Below are 24,147 nucleotides of genomic sequence, written 5' to 3'. Positions count from 1 at the left end.
TGTTTGCTTATTGATATTAAAATATACTTTATTACTCATCTATTATAAGTTAACTATAAGTTAACTATGCTTTTTGCAACTACCGGATCTAAAGCGAGAACAATGCCTTATTACTTGTTAATTAATGGTTATTAAGGACCTTAATATAAAGCGTTACTTAATTTTGTTTTAGGACACAATCCTCTGTTAATTGTGGTTTCATTTTCATGTTTGGAAGAGATTCATTAATAAAACTTTATAACACTTTATCCTTCAAGAATAAATGACATTGTCATAATCATTTCATGGAAAGAGGTAAAGAAAATATTTTATTCCAACTTTATGGGTGACCATGTATACAGACCTGCGTTTGAACTCACAGGATAGTTACTGTTTGAAAAGTAAATGAACAGAATATGACAGATTTATGTTATTATCCTATTTAATTTAATTTAAAAACGATTAATAATGAATTTGTGTCAGATGGTTAGGCATGTTTTAAAGGCTTCAGTAGATACTGGAAAAATGAAATAAACATAAAAGTTTAATTTAAAACTTGTATCTTTGGGAACAGAAGTAAGAAATGTTTTAGTGATAGGCTAGTCTGTCTAGTTTTTGTCTTTTGGTTTCTAGCCATCAGAATAAATCTGGGAGTATTTTAAATATAAGATGTGATGCATCAGCTCAGTGACGTAAGAGAGCAGAACAATAACCTGTATGGGAGGTACAGTATGCAGCCTCTTCATTCAGACTCTTATAATTAAAGAAGCAAGCCTGACAAGTTCTGACAATGCCGTCTTTGGGAGTAGCTGTCTTTCAGGAGCGTCATTCTGACTCCTAATGCTCACGCTGTTTGAAGAGGAACAACCCTGTATTCATTGTGCATCATTTAATATCTACATTCCTCCCAAAGACAGCAAAGACTTACAGATCCCATCTCAGTCAAGTTCATTCTGTATTTATATGTATCATCTTTAGGATCTTTTTTCATCCATCATTTTCCAAAATTGCACTTTATATTTTTTCTTTTTTTTTTTTTTAAATGAAGAGATTATTTTTCATTTAAATGTCTGGAAGGGATCACTGATAAAGTTGTCAAGTCATATTTTAGCTATTTTTTGTGGGAGTGGCTGTGACAAAATAATTATACGAAATGAATTACTGTTTTCTTCACATTTTTATTTTTATCCATCATTGGTGTCAGCCCATTGGGATTTGTATTCAAATCAAAAAGTCAACTAAAATGTGTATCAGATTTTTCGAAACTTACCAAAGTCTAGGGCCAAGAACCTTAACATCTAAATGTTGTCAACTTCAAGTCTAGTTTTTAGTTTTTCTAGCTAGGCGAATCTTACAATTCCAAATCTCCTGAGATATTTCTTACGAAATCATATTGATAAATGCTCATTATGGCCTATTATTAATGTTGATAAGGTAATTTAGACATTTAGACATCCCTTTCATTTTTTCTCTTTTTCTGGCCAACAATGGATCATTTGTTTGTAAAGGTTGCAGACCTTCTGTTTTAATATGTCATTATTTTAATTACAAATTCTCAAAGTATGTTCTTAAGTAATCCCTGACATTGCAGTGGGAGCTAAAAATCAAAGAAAAATCTACAATAGTTGAGACTACAAAACATCTAGGGCTGTCCTCAACAAAGAAGAAATCCTTGGTTGAAAAACAACAGAAAGTTGATTTTGTTGACTAACTGATTAGTTGATTTAATCGAAAAACATGCGCCTAAAATTAATTAATGCATAAAGAGGAAAACTATGAAGACAGATCCTGGTCCCTAAAATATGCAAAATATGCACCTGTATTGGTAAGCAAGTTAGATTCAAAGTGAAAGTATTTATATGTATCATCTTTACGATCTTTTTTCATCCATCATTTTCCGAAATTGCACTTTATATTTTTTCTTTTTTTTTTAAATGAAGAGACTGTTTTTCATTTAAATGTCTGGAAGGGATCACTGCTAAAGTTGTCAGGTCATATTTTAGTTATTTTTTGTGGGAGTTGATTATTTCTTTCTTGTTAATTGTATATTAGGCCTATTTTTATGTCTTTTTCTCATAAATATATTTATAGATTTTTTAAAATAACTTCATTCATCCAAACAATCACTATCGATTTACACCCCGACTCTGAACATGGTTTTTATGTAACTTTTATCAATTAATTAATATATGTTATGTATTTTAAATTATTCACTGGCTTTCATAACTTGCAATTAATCAACTTTTTCTCTGTTTCTGCCTGCAGTGCTGGCATTGGACTGCTACGTGTGCCCTTCTTCTACCACCAATGAAGAATGCAACAACAACAACACCACTCAGACATGTGTGCTGCCGCTGGACACGTGCATGACTGTGGTCGACATTCTTGGTAACAATGAAAACACAAAATCAGATACCAGAATGTAAATAACTGCAGATTTTAGGGTCCAGTATACACTGCAAGAAAGCCAACTTGTATTTTTTTGGCCTAAAACAGTGATTTAAGTTAGTAAAACTTGGAAATATAAATTATTGACATTTAGGGCAATAATGTAAGTTAGCACAATAAAGAAGCCAGTTGTCTGCTCAAAAACAAGTTTATGAGTTGTTGGTACTTATATCTTTAAGTTGGGGTTCAAAACAAGTGACAATAGTTCTGATAACTCTTATTTCTTTGTTGTGAAATTCGGTCATTAGCGAAAGCTAGCGGCTAACTGATGCTAGCGGCTTACTGATGCTAGCGGCCAACTGATGCTAGCGGCCAACTGATGCTAGCGGCTAACTGATGCTGGCGGCTAACTGATGCTGGCGGCTAACTGATGCTAGCTGCTAACTGATGCTGGTGGCTAACTGATGCTAGAGGCTAACTGATGCCAGAGGCTAACTGATGCTAGCGGCGCTGCTTGTTACAGCTACAAGAGTAGCCATTAGCGTATCAATGCTAACTCAAAATTGTGGTCGCAACATTAGCTGACATTTCATAGCGGCGTTACAATCGTGCCAATTCAGCACATTGCAGAAGTTAGCAGAAGTAAGGATTAAAAGTTATTACAATGTAAAATTATAAATTAGTACAACTTACAGTTGAGTTGGCAAAAATCTGAATTCAGAGTTGAGCAAACTCAAAAACAAAACTAAAAATATTTAGTTTAATTGTCCAACTTAAAATTTGATTGAAGTTTGTTGACTTGAAATTTTGAGTTCACACAACTTTTCTTTTTTTTGCAGTGTATATATAAAAATGTATTTTTGAATCTAAATGTATCTCTGAAGTACATCTTGTTGTTTTATTGGAAAGCTACTACGGATTTGGCCCTATATGTCACTCACTTCAATACCCTGCTGTGTGTGTGTGTGTGTGTTTGTGTTGTTCAGGACCCAACAAAGCCATAGTGAAGTCATGTGCCAGTAAGGAGACGTGTAATGGAGCTGCCGGAACCGCTACAGTCGACTCAGATGGAAACGGAAACATCGTCACCTGCTGCAACGCCTTTAACCTGTGTAACTTCAGTGGAGCAGAGTCTGTTCAAATACACACAGCACTGCTGCTGCTGACTGGAATATTACTGCTGGCACGCTGAGTCACTGGGATATAACAACACTGTCAAAGGCTGAGGGAGTTACACTGCTGCTCTGTACAGAAACGTGGGTAACGCTTTATAATAAGGTCCTTAATAACCATTAATTAACAAGTAATAAGGCATTGTTCTCGCTTTAGATCCGGTAGTTGCAAAAACCATAGTTAACTTATAGTTAACTTATAATAGATGAGCAATAAAGTATATTTTAATATCAATAAGCAAACAAAATAAGATTAATAAAGGCATGGCAAAGACATAATGGGTGGGTCATGGGTGTTTGTAATGCTATTATGAACAATTATAAGATACTCATGAGGCTTTTATTAATGTTCTTAAGCATTTGCAAACTGTTAAGTTTCTTATTAGTGCTTATAAATCTCTTATAGCCTGCTATTAGCTGTATTATAATGCCATTATTAACACTTATATAAGCTTATAAACACACAATAATGTTAATAAGCATCTTGTAAGGACTTACAAGGGCCTTATTACTTGTTAATTAATGGTTATTACAAGGACCTTAATATAAAGCGTTACTGAAAACTGTTTAGATAAATGTCTCTAAATGAGTCCCACCAGACTGTTATATCATGTATTATAATGTATCATATAAGGCAGTCTGTGCTTTAAAACAGATGAATCGTATTAATAAGATTTAATATAAATGTGACTTTTACATCATTGACTGGAACCTGACCTCAATGATGCTGTTGGATGAGAATAACCACAAACCTTTCTGAAGGACTTGAATACGAATCCAATTCCTGCTCTTCTATGCTTTATTCTAATATATCAATATATATATATATATATATATATATATATATATATATATATATATATGTAGCAGTAAGACTTGCCTGTATACACCTTTTCACTTTTAATTTTGCTGATTTTTTTTTTTAAGGAAAGCTCTGTTCATCTCTTTAAATCTGCTAAAACAATCAGGGGACAACCAATATCCTAGTCCAGGGGTAGGCAACCTGAGGCTCCGGAGCCACATGGCTCTCTGTGACAAAATAATTATAAGAAATGAATTACTGTTTTCTTCCCATTTTTATTTTTATCCATCATTGGCGTTAGCCCATTGGGATTTGTATTCAAATCAAAAAGTCAACTAAAATGTGTATCAGATTTTTTGAAACTTACGAAAGTCTAGGGCCAAGCACCTTAACATCTAAATGTTGTCAACTTCAAGTCTAGTTCTGAGTTTTTCTAGCTAGGCAAATCTTACAATTCCAAATCTCCTGAGATACTTCTTACGAAATCATTGATAAATGCTCATTATGGCCTATTAGTAATGTTGATAGGGTAATTTAGACATTTAGACATCCATTTAATTTTTTATTTTTTTCTGGCCAACAATGGATCTTTTGTTTGTAAAGGTTGCAGACCCCCGTCCTAGTCAATATTTTATCTGTGCGGTAGTGGTGCCCTCTTGTGGCCAAAATTGGTATTACAACAACAAAGACATTTTTTGGGTTTCCAGTGGATTCAAATCTATGGAACTCCTTTGAAGACCAGTGAAAGTGATTGACAGGTTAAGTAACTGCCTGCAGAAATAAAATGTGCTTGATAAAGAGAAATTTTAATTCGTTTTTTGTTCTTTTTAAATGGACCACAGCAGGAAGCCTCCCTCCCCACACCAACATTACCAATAAATAAATAAAAAACCTCTTGATCCTTGAGATATAAAACCTGTAATGTAATGCTTTCTAATAAATCTCTATCACAAATAAGAACGTGTATGGTCAGTTTCCATTTCGTCATTATTTTTATTTCATTGATTTTTTTTCTCCTCCTATTTGACAAGATGGCTGATTTAGCCCAGAAGACAAAATAAAAACCAGTGTTTACTATTACTAGTTCTGTACAATTCACCAGTGATTCACACCAGTATAGCTTACAATATACCAACATGAGCAGATTTACGCAACGACAAGATAAAATAGATTGTTTTTTACATTTTTTTTTTTTTTTTATCCCTATACAACCCAGATATTTGATAGTTTCATTGCTGGCTAAACCTGGAAATCCAATCTGGGTAAAATGGGGTTAAAAAAAAAGGTAGAATTTTTTTTCGTTTTTTGGTGCTGTGCAAATATGCTCTTCTCCATACCAGTATATCATGCTATACTAGTACAGTCACCAGTATATTTCATATAGCAGTATGTCATACTCCATGTGGGGTCACTATTAACAAAGACACGTGTGATCTGCTGTATTTTCAGTTCAGTGTTCTGTGTCTGCAAGACAAGTTCCAGTCATGTGGCTCCACATTTTGTGTGTGTGTGTGTGTGTGTGTGTTGTAAGGAGGGGAATATTTAAAGAGTTACACCTGACAGAAACCGGGATTCAAAGCACAGAGGTTCCAGTTGTGAGGTTTGTTTGTGTCCCCAGTAAATTCACTTTGTGACACCAGTGGGTGAGGGGACAGTTGAAGGCGTAACACCAGGAACAACTGAATGATTTTGGGACTGAAGGTGTGGAGAAAGACAGGAGAGGAGACACTGTCCTCACAGTTCTCCCTCTGGGACAAACAGGAAGCATCCAGTCACAAGTCTGTAGCCTCAAAATCTTTTTCTTTTTTCAGTTTTTTGCTCCTCAGAGTCAATGCTGGGATTGAATATCTGCTTGAACGTTACAAGCAGTTGTCAGTAAAGAGGAAGAAGATTCTGCTGAAATGACACAAAAAACATGGAGCCAGCCGATAAAAAGAAATAAAACTAAACTGAGTGCGAGTTGGGGAGTTTCCTGCCTGTGGCAGAGTTGGATTCTTCACATTTGGAGTCGTTTAAAAGCGGCTCAGAGAGGAGCTGAGGAAGACTTCACGAACGAGACGAACTGTGAGAACAAAAGGAAAAAGTGAGTGAAAAACACGAGGAAAGACGACCTGCTCTCCCTCTCCCTCCACCTCCTCCTCCAATTTCTGAGTCTATAAATAAAACCTGGTGAGACGGAGGGAGACGGGGATGAATGGATGAGAGAAACAGGAGGGTGGGAGGCTGTCTACTGTTGAAGCATCCACTCAAAGCACCACAGAGCTGAATAGAGAACATGTGGTTTGATCTGCCCTCTTAAAGAATCCAGAGTGATGTGGAGGTATTTCAAACCGAGGAGAAATGTCACATCCAGGGGTCACAACACATGATATCAACAAATGTAGTAATAATGGCTGCTGGCTGACGTCTGAGCCGTGGTGAAGTTTCATGCAGATATGTTGCAGTCCGATCAGGTTCTGATGGCTTTGCTTTAGAGTGTTATCCTCGCTAATCCAGTTCCAGATCCAATCTCTCCCATGATAGTGTTTTAAACCTTTTTAAACCCCAGGAATCAGGATCATCTCAGGTCCAGACCCATAGTTTAAAATGAATTTCTCCTCCTCTTGTCATTATATTACAGTCCAAAGAGAGTGAAGCTGCCGAGTCCCTGATTCAGGAAGTGTTTTTGCTCTGTTCTTGTGTTACGAAAGTCACAGTGGTGGAGAGTCGAGCTCAGCGAACACATCGAGGATTCAACATCTAAGGATTCTTCACGGACTGTTTGTCAAAGCATCAGAGCTGCTGCTGTTGTTTTCCGCGCCGATAACTCTCACCACTGAGGGATGATGTCGCTCAGGTAATAGGCCAGTTTCCTGTTGGTCAGCTCAGCTGTCGTGGGGCTAGTGTGGGCGGGACTGGGACATCATCTTGAGCCGTGATTGGTCGATGACGTCCAGCAGGTTCTTGGCATCGACTGCGAGAGCGTGAGCTGCTGTCAACATCTGCTTCTTATAGTCCTGCTGGAGACTGGAACACAGAAAACACATACATCACTTACACAGACTGGTATTAGTGGATAGATGAGTATATACAATATTAAAACCACTGTATGGAGGGAAATGTCTGACTTTGGCGCCTCCTTGTGATAGCATCAAGAACTGATGTTCTTCTGTCTCTTAGCTTTGGTCATTTTAAATAGCATTTTTACTGGTCTTGTCTGTTGTCTGTATTTTGAATTTGTATTTATATATATATATATATATATATATATATATATATATATATATATATATATATATATATATATATATATATATATATATATATATATATAAATATTGCGCCTCTATGGAAACAGCATAATCATGGCTAGAAGCTTTTTGTCCAATTTTAAAGTTTAAAAAACTGAAATGGAAAAAAGGAAAATGGAATCTATATATAGAATATTTTTTCCACGTTGCCACAAATGTTACTAATATAAATACATGGGGCTCCAAATGCCATACATTGAACTATTTACATTTTTTCAACCTTTACTTACAACCTCTCTTGTCCTCTCCTCTTTGCTCTGTGTAAACAGCCTGCCTTATTACATGGAAGCTTCGTTTTGTCTAAAAACCATTTTTTATATATTATAATGCTAATATTTGAACCTACCTGGTCATCACATATTGTTGGGCTAACTTCATCTTCCCAATCAGCTCTGCCAAGTCCGAGTTCAGAAGTTTCTGTGCCATCTCGATCTGTTGAAGAAACCCTGAGCATTAAATATAAATCTGGCAGGACAAAATACCAACAGCAACCATTACTAGTGAGAGCAACATTTACTGAGTGTGTGTTATTACCTCTCTGTGTGTGCTGGCTGGAAGCTGTGGGAGAGTCTCATCCACTGTGGCCAATAACGTCCTCAATGCCAGACCCACATCCTGAAACACACATCGTATCGCTCAGAATGGGATCATAATTATACAAAGCAAAAAGGAATTAATTGACATGCTGTTTAAAGAATTACTGAACTTACAACAACATGAGATGAAGTGATTTAGAGCAGCTATTCTCAACCTTGGGGTCGGGACCCCAATTGGGGTCGCGAGATGATTTCTGGGGGTCGCCCAAATCATTTTGGAAGTCAGCTCTGTCTCCACTGTGTTAAAGTGTTCATGTGTTAATGTGTTTCTGGTCACTTAATGTCTTTTTTTGGTCATTTTTTGTTTGTTTGTTTGTCATTTTGTGTCTTTTTTTGGTCATTTTGTGTCTTTTTTTTGATCATTTTGTGTCTTTTTTTGATCATTTTGTGTCTTTTTAAAAAAAATCATTTTGTGGTCAATTTGTGTCTTATTTGGTCATTTTGTTTCATTTTTTGGTCATTTTGTGTCTTTTTAGGCCATGTTGTGTCTTTTTTTGATCATTTTGTGTCTTTTTTGATCATTTTGTGTCTTTTTTTTTAAATCATTTTGTGGTCAATTTGTGTCTTTTTTGGTCATTTTGTTTCATTTTTTGGTCATTTTCTGTCTTTTCTGGTCATTTTTATGTCTTTTTTGGTCATTTTGTTTCTTTTTTTGGTCATTTTGTTTCTTTTTGTATGATCTGAACTGTGCGTGTGAGATTGTGTTCAGTGAGTGGGGGTCACGGACAACATGCATGTTAAATTGGGGGTCGCGACTCAAAAAGGTTGAGAACTACTGATTTAGAAAAGGCTAAATTTAGATTAGAATTTCATATAATTCCAACACAGATAGAGATAGTCAGTGTGGAAAAATGAAATAAAAGTATAAGCCAAAGGGACTCATAAAGAGACCTCAATTATTAAATCCCCACAATTAAAAGCAACATGGAGTGAGGTTAGAGGGTCAGATCTGTGGAGTCTGGTTAACAGATGAGTCACAAATTATTCACAGTGATGCAGAAGTATTGAAATTCAGTCCTCTGAAGAGCTGTACAGCACTATTTAATTAAAACAGAGTGTCACAGTGGTCAAGAGAAGATAACTGTATAAACAGAACAGCAGTAATCTGTGTGATGCTTTTCAGTTTTAAGGTCATAAGAACCTATTTATCCCTTATTATGGGGGATAAACAACAGACCAAGTGGACCACATAGAACACATTTCTGATGTTTTTATAAAAGAAATACTACCCCTAAATGTCAAAGATCTGTGATGTGACATATACGTTACATTGGGCGTTTATGGTATTTATGTTTATGATATTTCTTATTTTTGAATTAAAAAACTAGACACATTTTCTGCTTACAGAAACACAAATTTGTCTTTTTCTTTGCATCTCCACAACATATAATAAAATTGTGACAATCGTGCTGTTGAACAACAAATTATTATTCAGATTTGTTTTTAAGTAACAAAATAAGAATAAATCAATAATAAATAAAAACAAATTACCATCTGCCTTTTTTGTTTTCATCTCCATAACATATACCATAATTGTGACTTTAATAGTGCTGTTAGACAACAAATTCCAATTTCAGATTTGTTTTTATGAAACAAAATAATAATAAATCAATAATAAATAAATATACATAACACTGCCTCATTTGACGGCTTCTCAACAAGCTACTGTAACTGTAGAACACTAAAAAACACACTTATGTACTTGAGAAAACATACATGAACATTACTAGAACATTTAAAATGTTTGTGACACCCGTGTCCACTGTGGGTTCTTATGGCTTAATTCAAAAGCGACTGAGGAGGGAGATACATGAGTTTGCTTACCTTCACCATGGGAACGTATTCTTCTGGAGGAGCTGGTTGAATCTTGCTCGACATCTCGATCACAGCTTTGACCAATCCTGTCACGTTCTCGTACACCTTGTCGTTGGAGCGGTCCAGGTTGGCGGTGGGGGGCGGACTGATCTCTTGGGGCTGCAGCTGAACCACGAGAGCACAGAAAAGCAATGAGTGACAGGTGTGTGTGTGTGTGTGTGTGGAGGGGCTCTGCAGTGAGAGCCGGCAATGACACATAGAAAACAAGTTGAGACAATGTTGATGTAAAAATATGACCCTGTAGAAATGATTATAGATGTAAATGAATCATGTCTCTGTCTGACCCTCTGCACTGCTGGTGGTAGAAACACACATCACTGCTTTTTAAATAGCTGACTAGACAAACAGTTTGAGATGAAGATGAGAGTGCTGTAACCGGACAATAACAAAACATAAAATGGACAGATGCACCGACCGGTCGGGCAATTTTCAGCCGATTAGTCACAAATATAGCCAGTTCGATGCTGCTCAAATTTACAAGGACAGGCAGCATGATGTTTCACATCAAACGCACAGCTATTCTGATCTGTTGCATCCCTTTTTTTTTGGAAAGGGAATGGCAAGTCAGAATTTATAAGGAGAAAAATCATTTATTGAATTGGAGAAGAAAATTGCAATCCATGCATCTCTATAAATTAGTAATGATCAAGTGAGAGAGTGAATGAATGAATGAATGTGAGAAGGTTTTTAGAGCTATAACACAAAATGTTTTTATGTATAGTTCTCTATTTTAGCCACTAGATGGCAGTAAGACACTGGAAACATTTTACCTTCAAATTGTACATCCACCAGCTTTCACTAGCCTTCTCTAAACCAATCTATGCTACTAAATTATATTTTCAGGACTAAAAACATGTAATCCTGTGTACCTAAACATGTTTTTCTACATATGTTTACCTCGTCTCGATCACTTTCTACATCTACTCCTTCCTCCCGTGGGAAATCACATTTGTATCATCAGTCAGAGTAACCCCCCCGCTGTCATCAATCTAAACTAACTGATTTTACTATGGCAATTTTAGGACTGCAGGCAGATTGTGTTTCACGTGGAAAATGTTACAAGGGAGTTAGAATAAGTTTGTACTGTTAAAAATCACAATTTTGTATTTTCTTACATATATATATATATATTTTTATATGTATGTGTGCATGTATATATATGTATATTTTATTTTTTTTATTCATTTTTTTATTTTTTAATTATTTTATTTTATATATATATATATATATTTTTTTTTTTGTATTTTATGTATGTGTGTATATATGCATATATATATATATATTTTTTTTTTTTTATTTTATTATTATTAATATATATACATATTTTTTCTACACACTATTGTTTAACTGATCTAGTATATTAACCTATTAATACAACGATGTAAAGGTCTCTGGGGGGAGTGGAATGGGTGTTGGGTTATATAAGAAAATGAAAATATGTCTCTTTGATTGTACTGTTTACTGCAACTGTGAATCAGTAAAAATATATATATATATATATAAAAATAAAAATAAATCACAATTTTGGCGAAAAACAAGGAAAAACAAAAGGCAGCAGAAGAGGGATCCCTCTGCTTCTTATCAAATGTATATTGCACTTACTCTCTTAGCCTAGAAAACGAAAAATGAATGCATAATTACTTCAAAATGTAAAAAAAGACAACAATTCCCAGTGTGATAGAGGGTTAAATACTGTTATAATAAGGCAACACTCATGCCTCTGTAGGTTTGGATGTTAGTTTTGAGGGAAAACGACTGTTATCTACTCCAGTAGTTCTCAACCTTTTTGAGTCATGACCCCCAATTTAACATGCATGTTGTCCGCGACCCCCGCTCACTGAACAGAATCACACACGCACAGTTCAGATCACACAAAAAAAGAAACAAAACGACAAAAAAAAGTAAACAAAATGACCAAAAAAGACACAAAATGACCAAAAAAAAGACACAAATTGACCAAAAAAGACACAAAATTACCAAAAAAAGACACAAATTGACCAAAAAAGACACAAAATGATAAAAAAGACACACATTGACCACAAAATGATAAAAAAGACACAAAATGACCAAAAAAAGACACAAAATGACCAGAAAAAGACACAAAATGATAAAAAAAGACACAAAATGACCAAAAAAGACACAAAATGACTCAAAAAAGACACAAAATTACCAAAAAAGGAAACAAAATTACCAAAAAAGACACAAATTGACCACAAAATGATCAAAAAAAGACACAAAATTACCAAAAAAGACACAAAATGACAAAAAAAATGCAAAATTACCAAAAAAAGACATTAAATGACCAAAAACACTAAAACACATTAACACATGAACACTTTAACACAGAGCTCACTTCCAAAATGATTTGGCGACCCCCAGAAATCATCTCGCGACCCCAATTGGGGTCCCGACCCCAAGGTTGAGAACAGCTGATCTACTCAACGAAGGGAACAGTAAGGGAGAGTAAAATAAATGTTTGTGATTTAATGAAAACGGTAAGATTTTTAATTTGTTGGACGGTGGAATCAAAGAGGTGACAGAAGAAGAAATCAAATGAATGTGTGTGTGATCAACTAGCAGACAAGACGCACAGTAAACACACACAGACAGTGTGCTGCTTACCCGCCAGGGCTAGAGGTCAACAGTAAGGCAGAGTGCAGGAGGAAGAGGAGGAGGAGGAGGAGGAGGAGGAGGAGGAGCAGCCAAAGGAACAGAAGACAAAAGTTACAAAAAAATTAAAGCATTAAAAACATGCAACCTGTATTATTAATACATGTATTCTTGTCTGAAGTGTTATGAAGGTTATTTTTGTGCATTCTTTAGTTCATTTTTTTAATAGCTATTATTTTTGTATGCAAGTGTTTTTGATTTGTGTGTACCTTGACTCCATCATTGTAACTGTCTCCAGTATTTAGACCAGCCAGGCTGCCCACTTGGCTCTGGGCCCCGGGTCGAGGGGGTTTCTTTGGGGGAGCTGCATGCTCTGCAGGAAACAACAAATAAAAGTGAAAATGATTTCTCCTCACGGGTTTACAGCCTCATACCTACAAGCTCAGGACAAATTGTACCTTTGCATTCTTCAGCGGTCCTTGCTGCAGGACAAAAGTACACTCAAAAAAAGAATTAAGCCAAAAACGTGGACTTTATGTAGTTTAATTACATGTCAATTTTCCATGTAATTTTGTTACATAAGTTGAATGTAAAAGGTCAAATTAAATGCAATGTTTTTCTTTCATTTAAAAGTAATATAGATAAATTAAATAACTTTAATGCAAATTTCTACATAAACTTAATGTGTAAATTTACTTAAAGTTTATGTATACTTTTACATAAACCTTATGAGTTCATTCAATATTACATATACAGTTAAAGAGACATAAAGCCCATACAAAGTAAAGCTTATTAAGATCATAACTCATATACAACAACTTCCTTACTTACTACTAATAAGCAATAATTCTGAGGTTATTGAGGGAAAACTCTTAGTTAATGTCTTACTGGTTGTATAATAAGGCCATGTAGAATAAGCCAATAATAAATACTTAATAATGACTAATTAAGAGCCAATATGTTACTTATTTGCATGCTAATAAGCAACTAATTAATGTTGAATATGTGTTCCCTAAACAGTAATCTGTTGCCCCAATTTGGTGCTTAATGTTAATAAAGAAACTTTTTCATAACTGCTTGCGTATGAGATGCTTGAATAAACTCATAAGGTTTATGTAAATAATTTGACCTTTTACATTCAACTTATGTAACAAAATTACATGGAAAATTTACATGTAATTAAATTACATAAAGTCCACGTTTTTGGCTTAATTATTTGTTTGAGGGTACCCCAACAACTGATGTGGTAGTTCATATTAGTATCTACACCAGTGTGGGGCTCCAATTAAAAAAAAAAAAAAAATCATGATCAAACAATATTAAGTTTATAAAGAAAGTGACATCATTAAAGTCTTGTTTTGTCTGCCAAACAATCCAAAAACCTTGTAAAGACTTTTAGAATCACATATTGTGCAAAACAACATATGCAATTAATACTGAAGGTAAAAATATTATCACTTATTTGAATATGATGGTACCAGTTTGTGCACTATTACTGGCTTTTTATTCTTATATCTTATTAGGGAAATGTTTTATTCATGAAGCCACATTTCTTAATTCAGCCCCATTTTTAAAGTATTTTTTAATTAAAAGTGAATGTTATTTAAAGTCAGTTATATTTGTAACAAATGAGAAACTCATGCTAACATTTATTAAGAGATGCTTGTCTGAAGTAGTCTGCCACCAATACTATTGTGTTTTTATTTAGTTATTTATTATAATTATAGTTGTTTGTTGTTTTTTTATTATTATTATTTATATATTTTTTTCACTACAAAGTTCAGATATATTACATTCCAATTATTGTTAAACAACTGAAATTAGTAAATCATCACATTTGAGAAGCTGTTTGGCTATTTCATTGATGAAATATCCCAAATAATTACTCCATTATCAAAAAAACTGTGATTTATTAATTCTATCCAGATTGACTAATCAACCAAGTGCTTCAGCTCTACATGACATTAAACAATCTGATGATATAACTGTCAGGAAAATGGCTGAAAAAATTGTAAAACTGTCTTATAAAACCTTCCAGCTGCAGGACTATTTGAAGCTGAATGTTTTTCTGTTTTCTCTGCATTCGGCTGCTTGCACGGTGGGCATATTCACGCTGTGAGCACACAACATATTGAGCTTGACATGCTGTCTGAGCTCATATAAACAGAGGTTGGTTTGTTCTCTGGCAGGCCAACAGGCTGCAGAGTTCACAATCAGATCTGTCGTATTGTGGCATCAGACTGTAAACTCTCCAACAGACACTGACACACACAGACAGACGCTGGATCTGCTGCTGGAAGGATTCAGGGTCTGTATACAGAGAGTTAGCTGGAGCTAAACACAGCTATCAAATCAAATCAAATCAATTTTATTTATATAGCCCAAAATCACAAATCACAGATTTGCCTCAAAGGGCTTCACAGACTGTACATGGTACGACACCCTCTGTCCTTAGACCCTCACATCGGCCAGGGAAAAACTCCTTTAAAAAACCCTTTTAACAGGGGAAAAAGAAGAAGAAACCTCAGGGAGAGCGACAGAGGAGGGATCCATCTCCCAGGACGGACAGACGTGCAATAGATGTCGTTGTACAGGGCAGGTCAACAGAGTAGAGTAGATAGAGGTTGGGGGGGGGGGGCAATAGAGAGAGAGAGAGAGAGAGAGAGAGAGAGAGAGAGAGAGAGAGAGAGAGAGAGAGAGCAGGAGTTCTTGGGGGGGGGGGGTTGGGGGGGCACAGCAGCAGGTGATGACGCGCCACCATTGGCCAGTAGTGATGGGGAGTGGACCAGGAGAGGAACATTCCCATCTGGGCTATGTAATGCTATATGTGTTAGCTGCATACTTTGGGAGATTAAGAGATAGAAAGAGAAGACAGAATGAAACAATAGTGGTTGTGTGTAATTACAGACGGTTACGGGACTGTCTATTACCTGGTTTGCCAACGGGCTGGTATATGTGCTGGTTTCCTGTCTGCACAAACAAACAAACACAACAACAAAACATTGGGTTAGCAAGTGCTCACTCACACACATAATCAGAAGCTTCACAGGAAATTAGAACTTTACAGGCAGAAACCATGAAAAATGTCGGGAATCCAATTTAATTTACTTGTCACGCGACACACCGTCTCAATTTGTACTTGTAAAACACGCAGCAAGCTCACAGTTTTCACTGGTGTGTGGTCTAGCACTGTGTTACTGACGTTAACAAAAATATTCTGTCTGGCTATACAAGGATAACAAAAAAAAAGGCACTTCCTTTGTTCGTGCTTCCCCTTCAGAACCAGATAAAACCCTGCAGCTTGTCTTTATGGTTTGATGGTTGTGAGCATAAAATGATGCCACAACACTCTCTTGTGGTGCCAGACATGATATATATTTACTTTGTTGTATTATTACTGAATCTTTGTTGTTTTTTCTGTGTGAGAAAACAGTGCAGAGGGCTACGAAAAGCCATCGGAGTGTTGTGGTCTGACAACCACCAACACCCAAAAATACTCTACTACAGCATTTTACACACACACACACACACAGACACACACACACACATACACACAACGAGGGAGATTTTACCACCACAAACCACAGCCATTCAATGGGAGGAGGACAAGCAGAGAGATGAATTACAGAGACAGAAATATCTGGCCCATGGCAACTTCAGACTGCTGCAACAACTTCTGCTGGCACCAGAACATAACAGGCATCAACGAGCAACTCTGTGCTCAGCTCTCCGGATTCCAACTTTGGGATAAAGTTACACCACACCTCCAATCAACAACATATTTCAGTTTCAGGAGGAGAAACTCGATCACAGAAAGGCTGCAAGAAAAACATGAAAAACTCCAGTTTTTTTCTAGTCCACAAAAAGAAAAAAGTTTCACTACCACCTGTGTTGAAATATGTTCAAGGTTTCGACAGCGTGTAACCACCATTATGATTCGCTGAGTGAAAACCGGCATCAGTCGCTGCAAATCATTTCAGTTACACCACAGTGCTCAATTAAAAAAAATGATGTGGTTCAGTGTGATTATATTGTGAAAGCCGAGAAGAGATGTCTTTTTTCACAAACACTGTATTGTAGGACGTTTGTTCTGCAGCAAATCATTAGCTTCATTATCAACTAATCCACTGATTGAGTTCTTGATTAAACAATTAATTGTTTGGCCTCTAAAATAGAGTAGAGAGCAGGTAGCGGAGAGAGACAGTATGATAGCCCTGTAAAAAGCAGATGAAAAGAAAAAGTGTTTGCAGGTGAATATATGTACCTTGTGTTTAGACTGCATGGAGAAATTAAAAATCACCTGGAAGAAAACATGAAGGATTTTAGTTCTATTCATAACATCGGGGAACAGGTGAACTTCAGCCTCTTGTGGCAAAAATGAGCAAAAAGGAACAACAGACACTTGACAAATGAAAAAAAAAGAAGATTCTGACAAAAAAAAAAAAAACCCTCCTGTTTCACTGATTATTTTAAACGAAAGAAAGATTATCCTAGATTTTTTTTCTGGAAAATGGATCACCAGGTTTTTTTTTTCTCACTTGCCTTTGAGGGTTTCTGTAAGAAAGTGAAAAAAATAAAACCTAAATCGATGTGAAGCTTCAATACAAAACAAAACAAAAAAACAGCATCATTGAATCTAGGAACATTGAGTATTTTTGCTTAAAAGCATTACTTAAACAATTAATATTTGAGAAAAAAAAAGTTTCTTATGCCATTTGACTCATCTTTTAACTAACTGTTTGATTAATCCGTTAAGCCCTTTTTTAGGGCACATTATTATCCTATTTGTTCCAGCAAAAACGTTGAGACTCCCTTTTAAAGTGACTTTCCACGAGATCAGATCCACCTCATTTTCCTCTAATCTTACTTTGGACCAGTAGTTCTCAACCTCTTTGAGTCGCGACCCCCAATTTAACATGCATGTTGTCCGCGACCCCCGCTCACTGAACAGAATCTCTCACGCACAGTTCAGATCACCCAAAAAAAACAAAAAAACAAAATGACCACAAAAAGACACAAAATGACCAAAAAGACAAAATGACCAAAAAAGACAAAATGACAAAAAAGAGAGACAAAATGACAAAAAGACACAAAATTACCAAAAAAAGACACAAAATTACCCCAAAAAGAAACAAAACGACCAAAAAAAGACACAAAATGACCCCAAAAAGAAACAAAACGACCAAAAAAAGACACAAAATGAGAAAAAAAGACACAAAATTACCAAAAAAAAGGAAGCAAAATTATCAAAAAAGACACAAATTGAACAGAAAATTATCAAAAAAAGACAAAATGACCAAAAAAGACAAAATGACAAAAAAAACCAAAAAAAACCAAAATGATCCAAAAAAAAGAAAATTAAATGACCAAAAAGACGAAATCACATTAACACATGAACACTTTAACACATTGGAGACAGAGCTGACTTCCAAAATGATTTGGCGACCCCCAGAAATCATCTCGCGACCCCAATTGGGGTCCTGACCCCAAGGTTGGACTACAGTGTGTAATTACTGATGGACAGATTTAAAACTACAGACTACCAGCCTGCCGAGTTACTGTGAGCAACACTGAGACAGACGGATAAATAAAGAGAAAGCTACTTGTTTTCTTTCAACAGTGCTCTATTAATAACTGGCAATGTTGTGGGAATCCATTGACCCCACATTGCTGACCCCGCCCCCGACAGGTCACTTCCTGTCCTGGGATCAATCCCCTCGGCTCTAATCAAAACAAACATACGCTGCAGCCAATTGCTGTGAGTCCAAGCAAAATGTGCACTTCCGTCAACATTTATCTCTATCTTCCTCTCTTTAAAAACAAACAGTTCATAAAAATTACTTCCCTTTTTAATGTGGTGGGAGTGGCAAAAGGTCAGGATTTGACAGTGAAAGTTAGAGAGAGGCCATGTGAAGTATTCATTTAGGAGAATAAAGGGCTAGGGAATATGAAGAGAATCAAATATCTACATATTTTTGGCCAGATACCTCAAAATCAATAATGCAACTATATTGTTTGGTTTACTATTCACATATTTACACACTGAGATTTTTGATAAATAGTCATCAGTAATGTGGATGTAATGAATAAATGGGTAAAAGCAAATAATGGAACAGCAAGAACAATCTAGTAAGTTCATAAAATTACATCACTTTACTGTAAAGCAGCCTTAAAAACAAGAGAAGACGACACTTTATTATGATGATATCCAAAATCTAAGACAATATTTAGTCTCATAACACGATCAATATTGTGTCCTGGTCAAAATGTATTTCTTTACGCAGCCTGTGAGCAACTGTTTTTGTTCTGCTGCATTCATTAATAACACCACCAAACAAAAAGAGGGATGGAGACAGAAAACAGAAGAAAACAGCTACAAAAAGTAACTTACCGGTGGTTGGAGTCCACCATCTTCTCTGTCCAGACTTCCTCTAGAACTTCTAGAGTCTGGTTTCTAAACACACACAAAAAAACATAATCATTTTATCTCCATACAGTAACAGCAATTAAGTCATTTCAATCTGCCAACACAGAGACAGATTCAAAGTTCTGTATTCACAGTTATGTAAAAGGTTTGTTTTTTCACAAGTCACACTGCTTTTCTGTTCGTGCCTTAACAAGCAGCATTGAATTTTGATTCCTGGAATATTCTCTGAGACAAATACCCTTTCATGGCATTTCATCAGCTCCAAATCACATGCTGTGGCAAGACTGTTGCATTATATGGTGCAAACTTGGCCACTTAAACCAGAAGATTAACCGATTTACCGATTTGCTTGAGATTTTCGCAACTTAAAAGAACATCTTTACTCTTACTATGAGAGAAATGGCATACACAGCCCGTTAACTGCAGGAACACATGACAATAAGCACCCTGTAATTGGTAAATGAGAGACAGACCAGGTCTCTAATCCAAGGTTAATCTTAAATAATAGAATGATTATGTGAATGAGGGAATTAATGAGTAATTCACAGCAGTGAAGCTCACATAAAAAAATAAAACAAATACTGAAGTATGCATCCACAGCCTCCCTCAACAAGACCTCAATTAGAAACAGGAACACACTGTACAAAGTGTCAGGATCCAAACATGCAGGACTTTTCTTCCTACATACAAACACTTTTTTGTAATTTAAGCACAACTTTTCTTTATTGACATTTAACCCCAAAATGTAATTTCTGCTGTATAACCATCACAAACACCGCCAAAATAAAGCGACACACAAACACCTCACACATACAAGTTTCACACCCGTTCATGCCTACCAGTTTTCCAAGACAGGACTTGAAGACCAGCATTGCCATTGAGTTCATCAAAGTTGCCTGATGAAGCGTTTGTGTCCGAGCGTTGGTGTTGTGTCTGTGTTGCTATCTGGTCCTGATCTTATTGCATCTGTCTGCCTCTATGACTGACTGTTTTCCTGTCTGTCTGCTGCTCTATGACAGCAGTTTCATCAAGACAAGAATTTGGATTCAACTCCAGCTTCCTGCCTCCAGCACACTTATATCTGAGTGACGCATGGAGAGAGGGAAGGAGAGGAGGAGGAAGAGGAGGAAGAGGAGGGATGGAGCGCTCTGCCAATGAGCCGTCACTGTGTGAGCATGTCTACCCTTCTTTCCCAAACCGTTCGGGTTTTCTCCTCCCTTTCTCTTGCCCCTCCCTGAAGTGACAGTGTTATAAAAACCAGCCAACACACAGACACACAGACACACACACACACACACACACAACTTTTCAGTAATCTTGTGTGTTGTCAGTTAGTGGTTGTGGGTCAAAGACAGACTGTTGACTGGGCTGTCAGATTTTCTAAGCCTATCATTAGCCTGGAATTCACACAGGCCACACCTGCCTACAAACTCTCTCTCTCACACACACACGCACAATAAAATTCTTGTGCAAAAACTCCAGACAGATCCTTCAATCAGTGTTCACAGAAATATGCATCCTACATGAAACACTCCTGCTTCCTTGTCTTTATGTCAGAGGATTGTGCCACAGAACTAATAGTTTTCACACAAGAGCTATCAGGCAGGAACACATATTACATTTATTTATCTTTCTGTGTGTGTGTCAAGTGAGATTAACTATAATTGAAGATCAGTCATAATTCATTTACTGTTGCATTACATAAGCAGGAGAGGCGGCAATGGTTTCCTGTAGGTAGGTAGCTAGGTAGCTAGGTAGGTAAGTAGGTAGCTAGGTAGGTAGCTAGGTAAGTAGGTAGGTAGCTAGGTAGCTAGGTAGCTAGGTAGGTAGGTAGGTAGCTAGGTAAGTAGGTAGATAGGTAGGTAGCTAGGTAGATAGGTAGGTAGCTAGGTAGGTAGCTAGGTAGCTAGGTAAGTAGGTAGGTAGGTAAGTAGGTAGGTAGCTAGGTAGGTAGGTAGCTAGGTAGGTAGGTAGCTAGGTAGCTAGCTAGCTAGGTAGGTAAGTAGGTAGCTAGGTAGGTAGGTAGGTAGATAGGTAGCTAGGTAGCTAGCTAGCTAGGTAGGTAGGTAGCTAGGTAGGTAAGTAGGTAGCTAGGTAGGTAGGTAGGTAGGTAGATAGGTAGGTAGGTAGGTAGGTAGGTAGGTAGCTAGGTAGGTAGCTAGGTAGCTAGGTAGTAGGCAATTGCCTAGTAAGGCACAGGAAGTAGGTACATACATTTTTTTTAAAAGTTTATTTTTCCCCTGAAGATTTGTGACTGAGCCACAAAATTGCATTTATCTTCAGTACATATGTATGTATTCAAGCCAAATGTGCTGAGAATCACACATCCCATTTAAAAATGTTTTTGTCCTTGGTATAGGCGTAATCAAATATAATGGTTACAAAGTTGGCAAGGACAAAGACATTTATATTGGGAAGTCAGCATTAGTTAAATAACAGCACTTCAAATCTGGTCTGAAAAAATAATATCATTTCAAAAACTCTTAACCTCTGAGGAAGATAACAAATGTCATTAACTTCCAAATAATTTTGTTCTTAACTGATCCCAGCAAATATCCTTTTAGTTTCATTAAAGGTCACAGTGACTCACCATCACAGTCACCCTGTCAAGTTGCTGTAATTGTAATTCTGACCTTATAATGACTTTAAATGGTTTTTTTTTACATGGATTAAATGTGTTTGTTCTTAGTGAAAATATATTTCAGAGAGTCCATTAACAAATTTACAAAAACACAACAACATGCACCATGGAACTAAAATAAAAATACCTCAACAACACAACTTAAAAGTCAAAGATGGCAACTAAGTGAGAAATCTTTGCATCACAGGGAACGATAACACACTGCACCATGCACAACACCACCACACAAAAAAGGGACTATGAGGTCTTAAAAATGTAGCCGTTTCTTCACAGCCTACTTCTCTGCAGTGACTTTTTTCTTGTTATGCAAATATGTAGTATGTAAACTTGGTTGTTTAAGAATGTTTAGGATGAAGCTTGTCTTATCTTGTCATTTTTCAAAAATAATATTTCAACAATCCTTTGTTTACTTGTCTCTGAAATACAAATTAATTAAGTAATTACTGTAGCCACACCAAGCCCTTACTGTTGTGTCTTTAGTATACATACACTACCGGTCAAAAGTTTTAGAACACCCCGATTTTTCCAGTTTTTTATTGAAACTCAAGCAGTTCAAGTCAAATGAACAGCTTGAAAGGGTACAAAGGTAAGTGGTGAACTGCCAGAGGTAAATAAAAAAAGGGTAAGGTTAACCAAAACTAAAAAATAATGTACATTTCAGAATTATACAAGTAGGCCTTTTTTCAGGGAACAATAAGTGGGTTAACAACTTAACTCTATGGAGTCTTGGGCTATTTTGTCAATTTTTTAATTCTTTTCATGTCTTTGGAAGTCATTTTGTGTCTTTTTTTGTCATTTTGTGTCTTTTTTTGGTCATTTTGTGTCTTTTTTGTCATTTTGTGTCTTTTTTTGGTCATTTTGTGTCTTTTTTTAGTCATTTTGTGTCTTTTTTTGGTCATTTTGTGTCTTTTTTGTCATTTTGTGTCTTTTTTTGTCATTTTATGTCTTTTTTTGGTCATTTTGTGTCTTTTTTTAGTCATTTTGTGTCGTTTTTTGGTCATTTTGTGTCTTTTTTTAGTAATTTTGTGTCTTTAGGTGTCTTTTTTGTCATTTTGTGTCTTTTTTTGGTCATTTTGTGTCTTTTTTTAGTCACTTTGTGTCTTTTTTTGGTCATTTTGTGTCTTTTTTTAGTCATTTTGTGTCGTTTTTTGGTCATTTTGTGGCTTTTTTTAGTCATTTTGTGTCTTTAGGTGTCTTTTTTGTCATTTTGTGTCTTTTTTTAGTCCTTTAGTCCAACATAAAATGTGATTTTGAATCTTTTTTTTACTTTCAAAACAGTATCATGCTCAATAAAGAATTTTACACTGAGTACACTGAGACACTAAAATGCATCATTTTCAATTAAATTCTGGAAAAGTTGGTGTGTTCTAAAACTTTTGACCAGTAGTGTACATTAACTGTGTCTGTGTGTGTTTTTTTTCCAATGTGTGCGCTGTGTGTGTTACCAGCAGCCTTTCCTCCTGCTCCAGCCACCTCTGGTCCTCCTCCATCTGCTGTTGTTGTATCATCAGCTGTTCCTCCATTAACAGGCACTGCTGGCCTACACACTGCTGCATGTCTACTGCCCTGTCCTACACACACAAACACAAATACCAATACAAGCATGCAACAAAGGACAAGCAAAGCAACAGGCATGCGCACCAACACAGAGACACCAACACACAGTCACAGATGAAAAGAAACATGCGCGCACACACACACACACACACACAGAGGATGGACAGACACATACACCAAACTGATAAGAGGCTGAACTGAGATGAAATGAATGGGTATCATGGGCCATTGATTTGAACCATTTAAATATATTAGGGGTGGGCGATATGGCCCTAAAAGAATATCATGATATTGTATTCTTGACGATATTAGGAAATACTTAAAAAGATATAGAAAATATGCTCTTTTTTTTAGTCTGTATAAATAAATAAAAATCTAAAATGTAGTTTCAAGAGCAAATCTCAACAGTTGCCAAAAACAAAAAAGTTACTCTTGACTCTTGTGTATGAGCAAATGATAAAAATAACCATTTAGGGGTTCCGGGGGAATATTTTAATGACATTCTGTAAAGGAGAATAAAGGTTATTTTATGTTTTATTCAAGGCATCTTATTTTGACAGTCTTCTTGTAAATTCTGTGGTGGATTCTGCTAACACATCCATGTGCTCTTATTTTGAAAGCTGCATGTGTTTAGCGACAGGGAGTAAGTAGCTTTTTGTGATTAAAACAACTTTAACCACTACATCAAGAAGTAGGAACATTGCCAATATCATGATATGCAATTTTTTTAACCATAAAAAAATATACCAATATTATCATGAACAATACGATATGGCACACCCCTAAAATATATATATTATTATGTAAATT

General features: G+C 36.0%; 1 protein-coding gene across 1 annotated transcript in view; it reads right to left on the bottom strand.

Annotated features, from left to right (window-relative positions):
- Positions 1–5,691: 5,691 nt before the first annotated feature.
- The window catches only part of LOC131976923 (focal adhesion kinase 1-like), an 82,800-nt gene continuing 64,344 nt past the window's right edge, over positions 5,692–24,147 (bottom strand). Inside the window, exons 28-36 of the mRNA XM_059340143.1 lie at positions 23,226–23,351; positions 19,104–19,166; positions 15,643–15,682; positions 12,982–13,085; positions 12,725–12,733; positions 10,052–10,207; positions 8,166–8,246; positions 7,978–8,063; positions 5,692–7,347 (exon numbers count right to left, since the gene is read on the bottom strand). Coding sequence (XP_059196126.1) covers positions 7,221–7,347; positions 7,978–8,063; positions 8,166–8,246; positions 10,052–10,207; positions 12,725–12,733; positions 12,982–13,085; positions 15,643–15,682; positions 19,104–19,166; positions 23,226–23,351 — 792 coding nt within the window. The 3' untranslated portion in view covers positions 5,692–7,220. The remainder of the gene's footprint in view (positions 7,348–7,977; positions 8,064–8,165; positions 8,247–10,051; positions 10,208–12,724; positions 12,734–12,981; positions 13,086–15,642; positions 15,683–19,103; positions 19,167–23,225; positions 23,352–24,147) is intronic.

The sequence above is a fragment of the Centropristis striata genome, chromosome 8 (assembly GCF_030273125.1).
Source record: "Centropristis striata isolate RG_2023a ecotype Rhode Island chromosome 8, C.striata_1.0, whole genome shotgun sequence".
Lineage (NCBI taxonomy): Eukaryota > Metazoa > Chordata > Actinopteri > Perciformes > Serranidae > Centropristis > Centropristis striata.
This window is presented reverse-complemented; position numbering and strand designations above follow the sequence as displayed.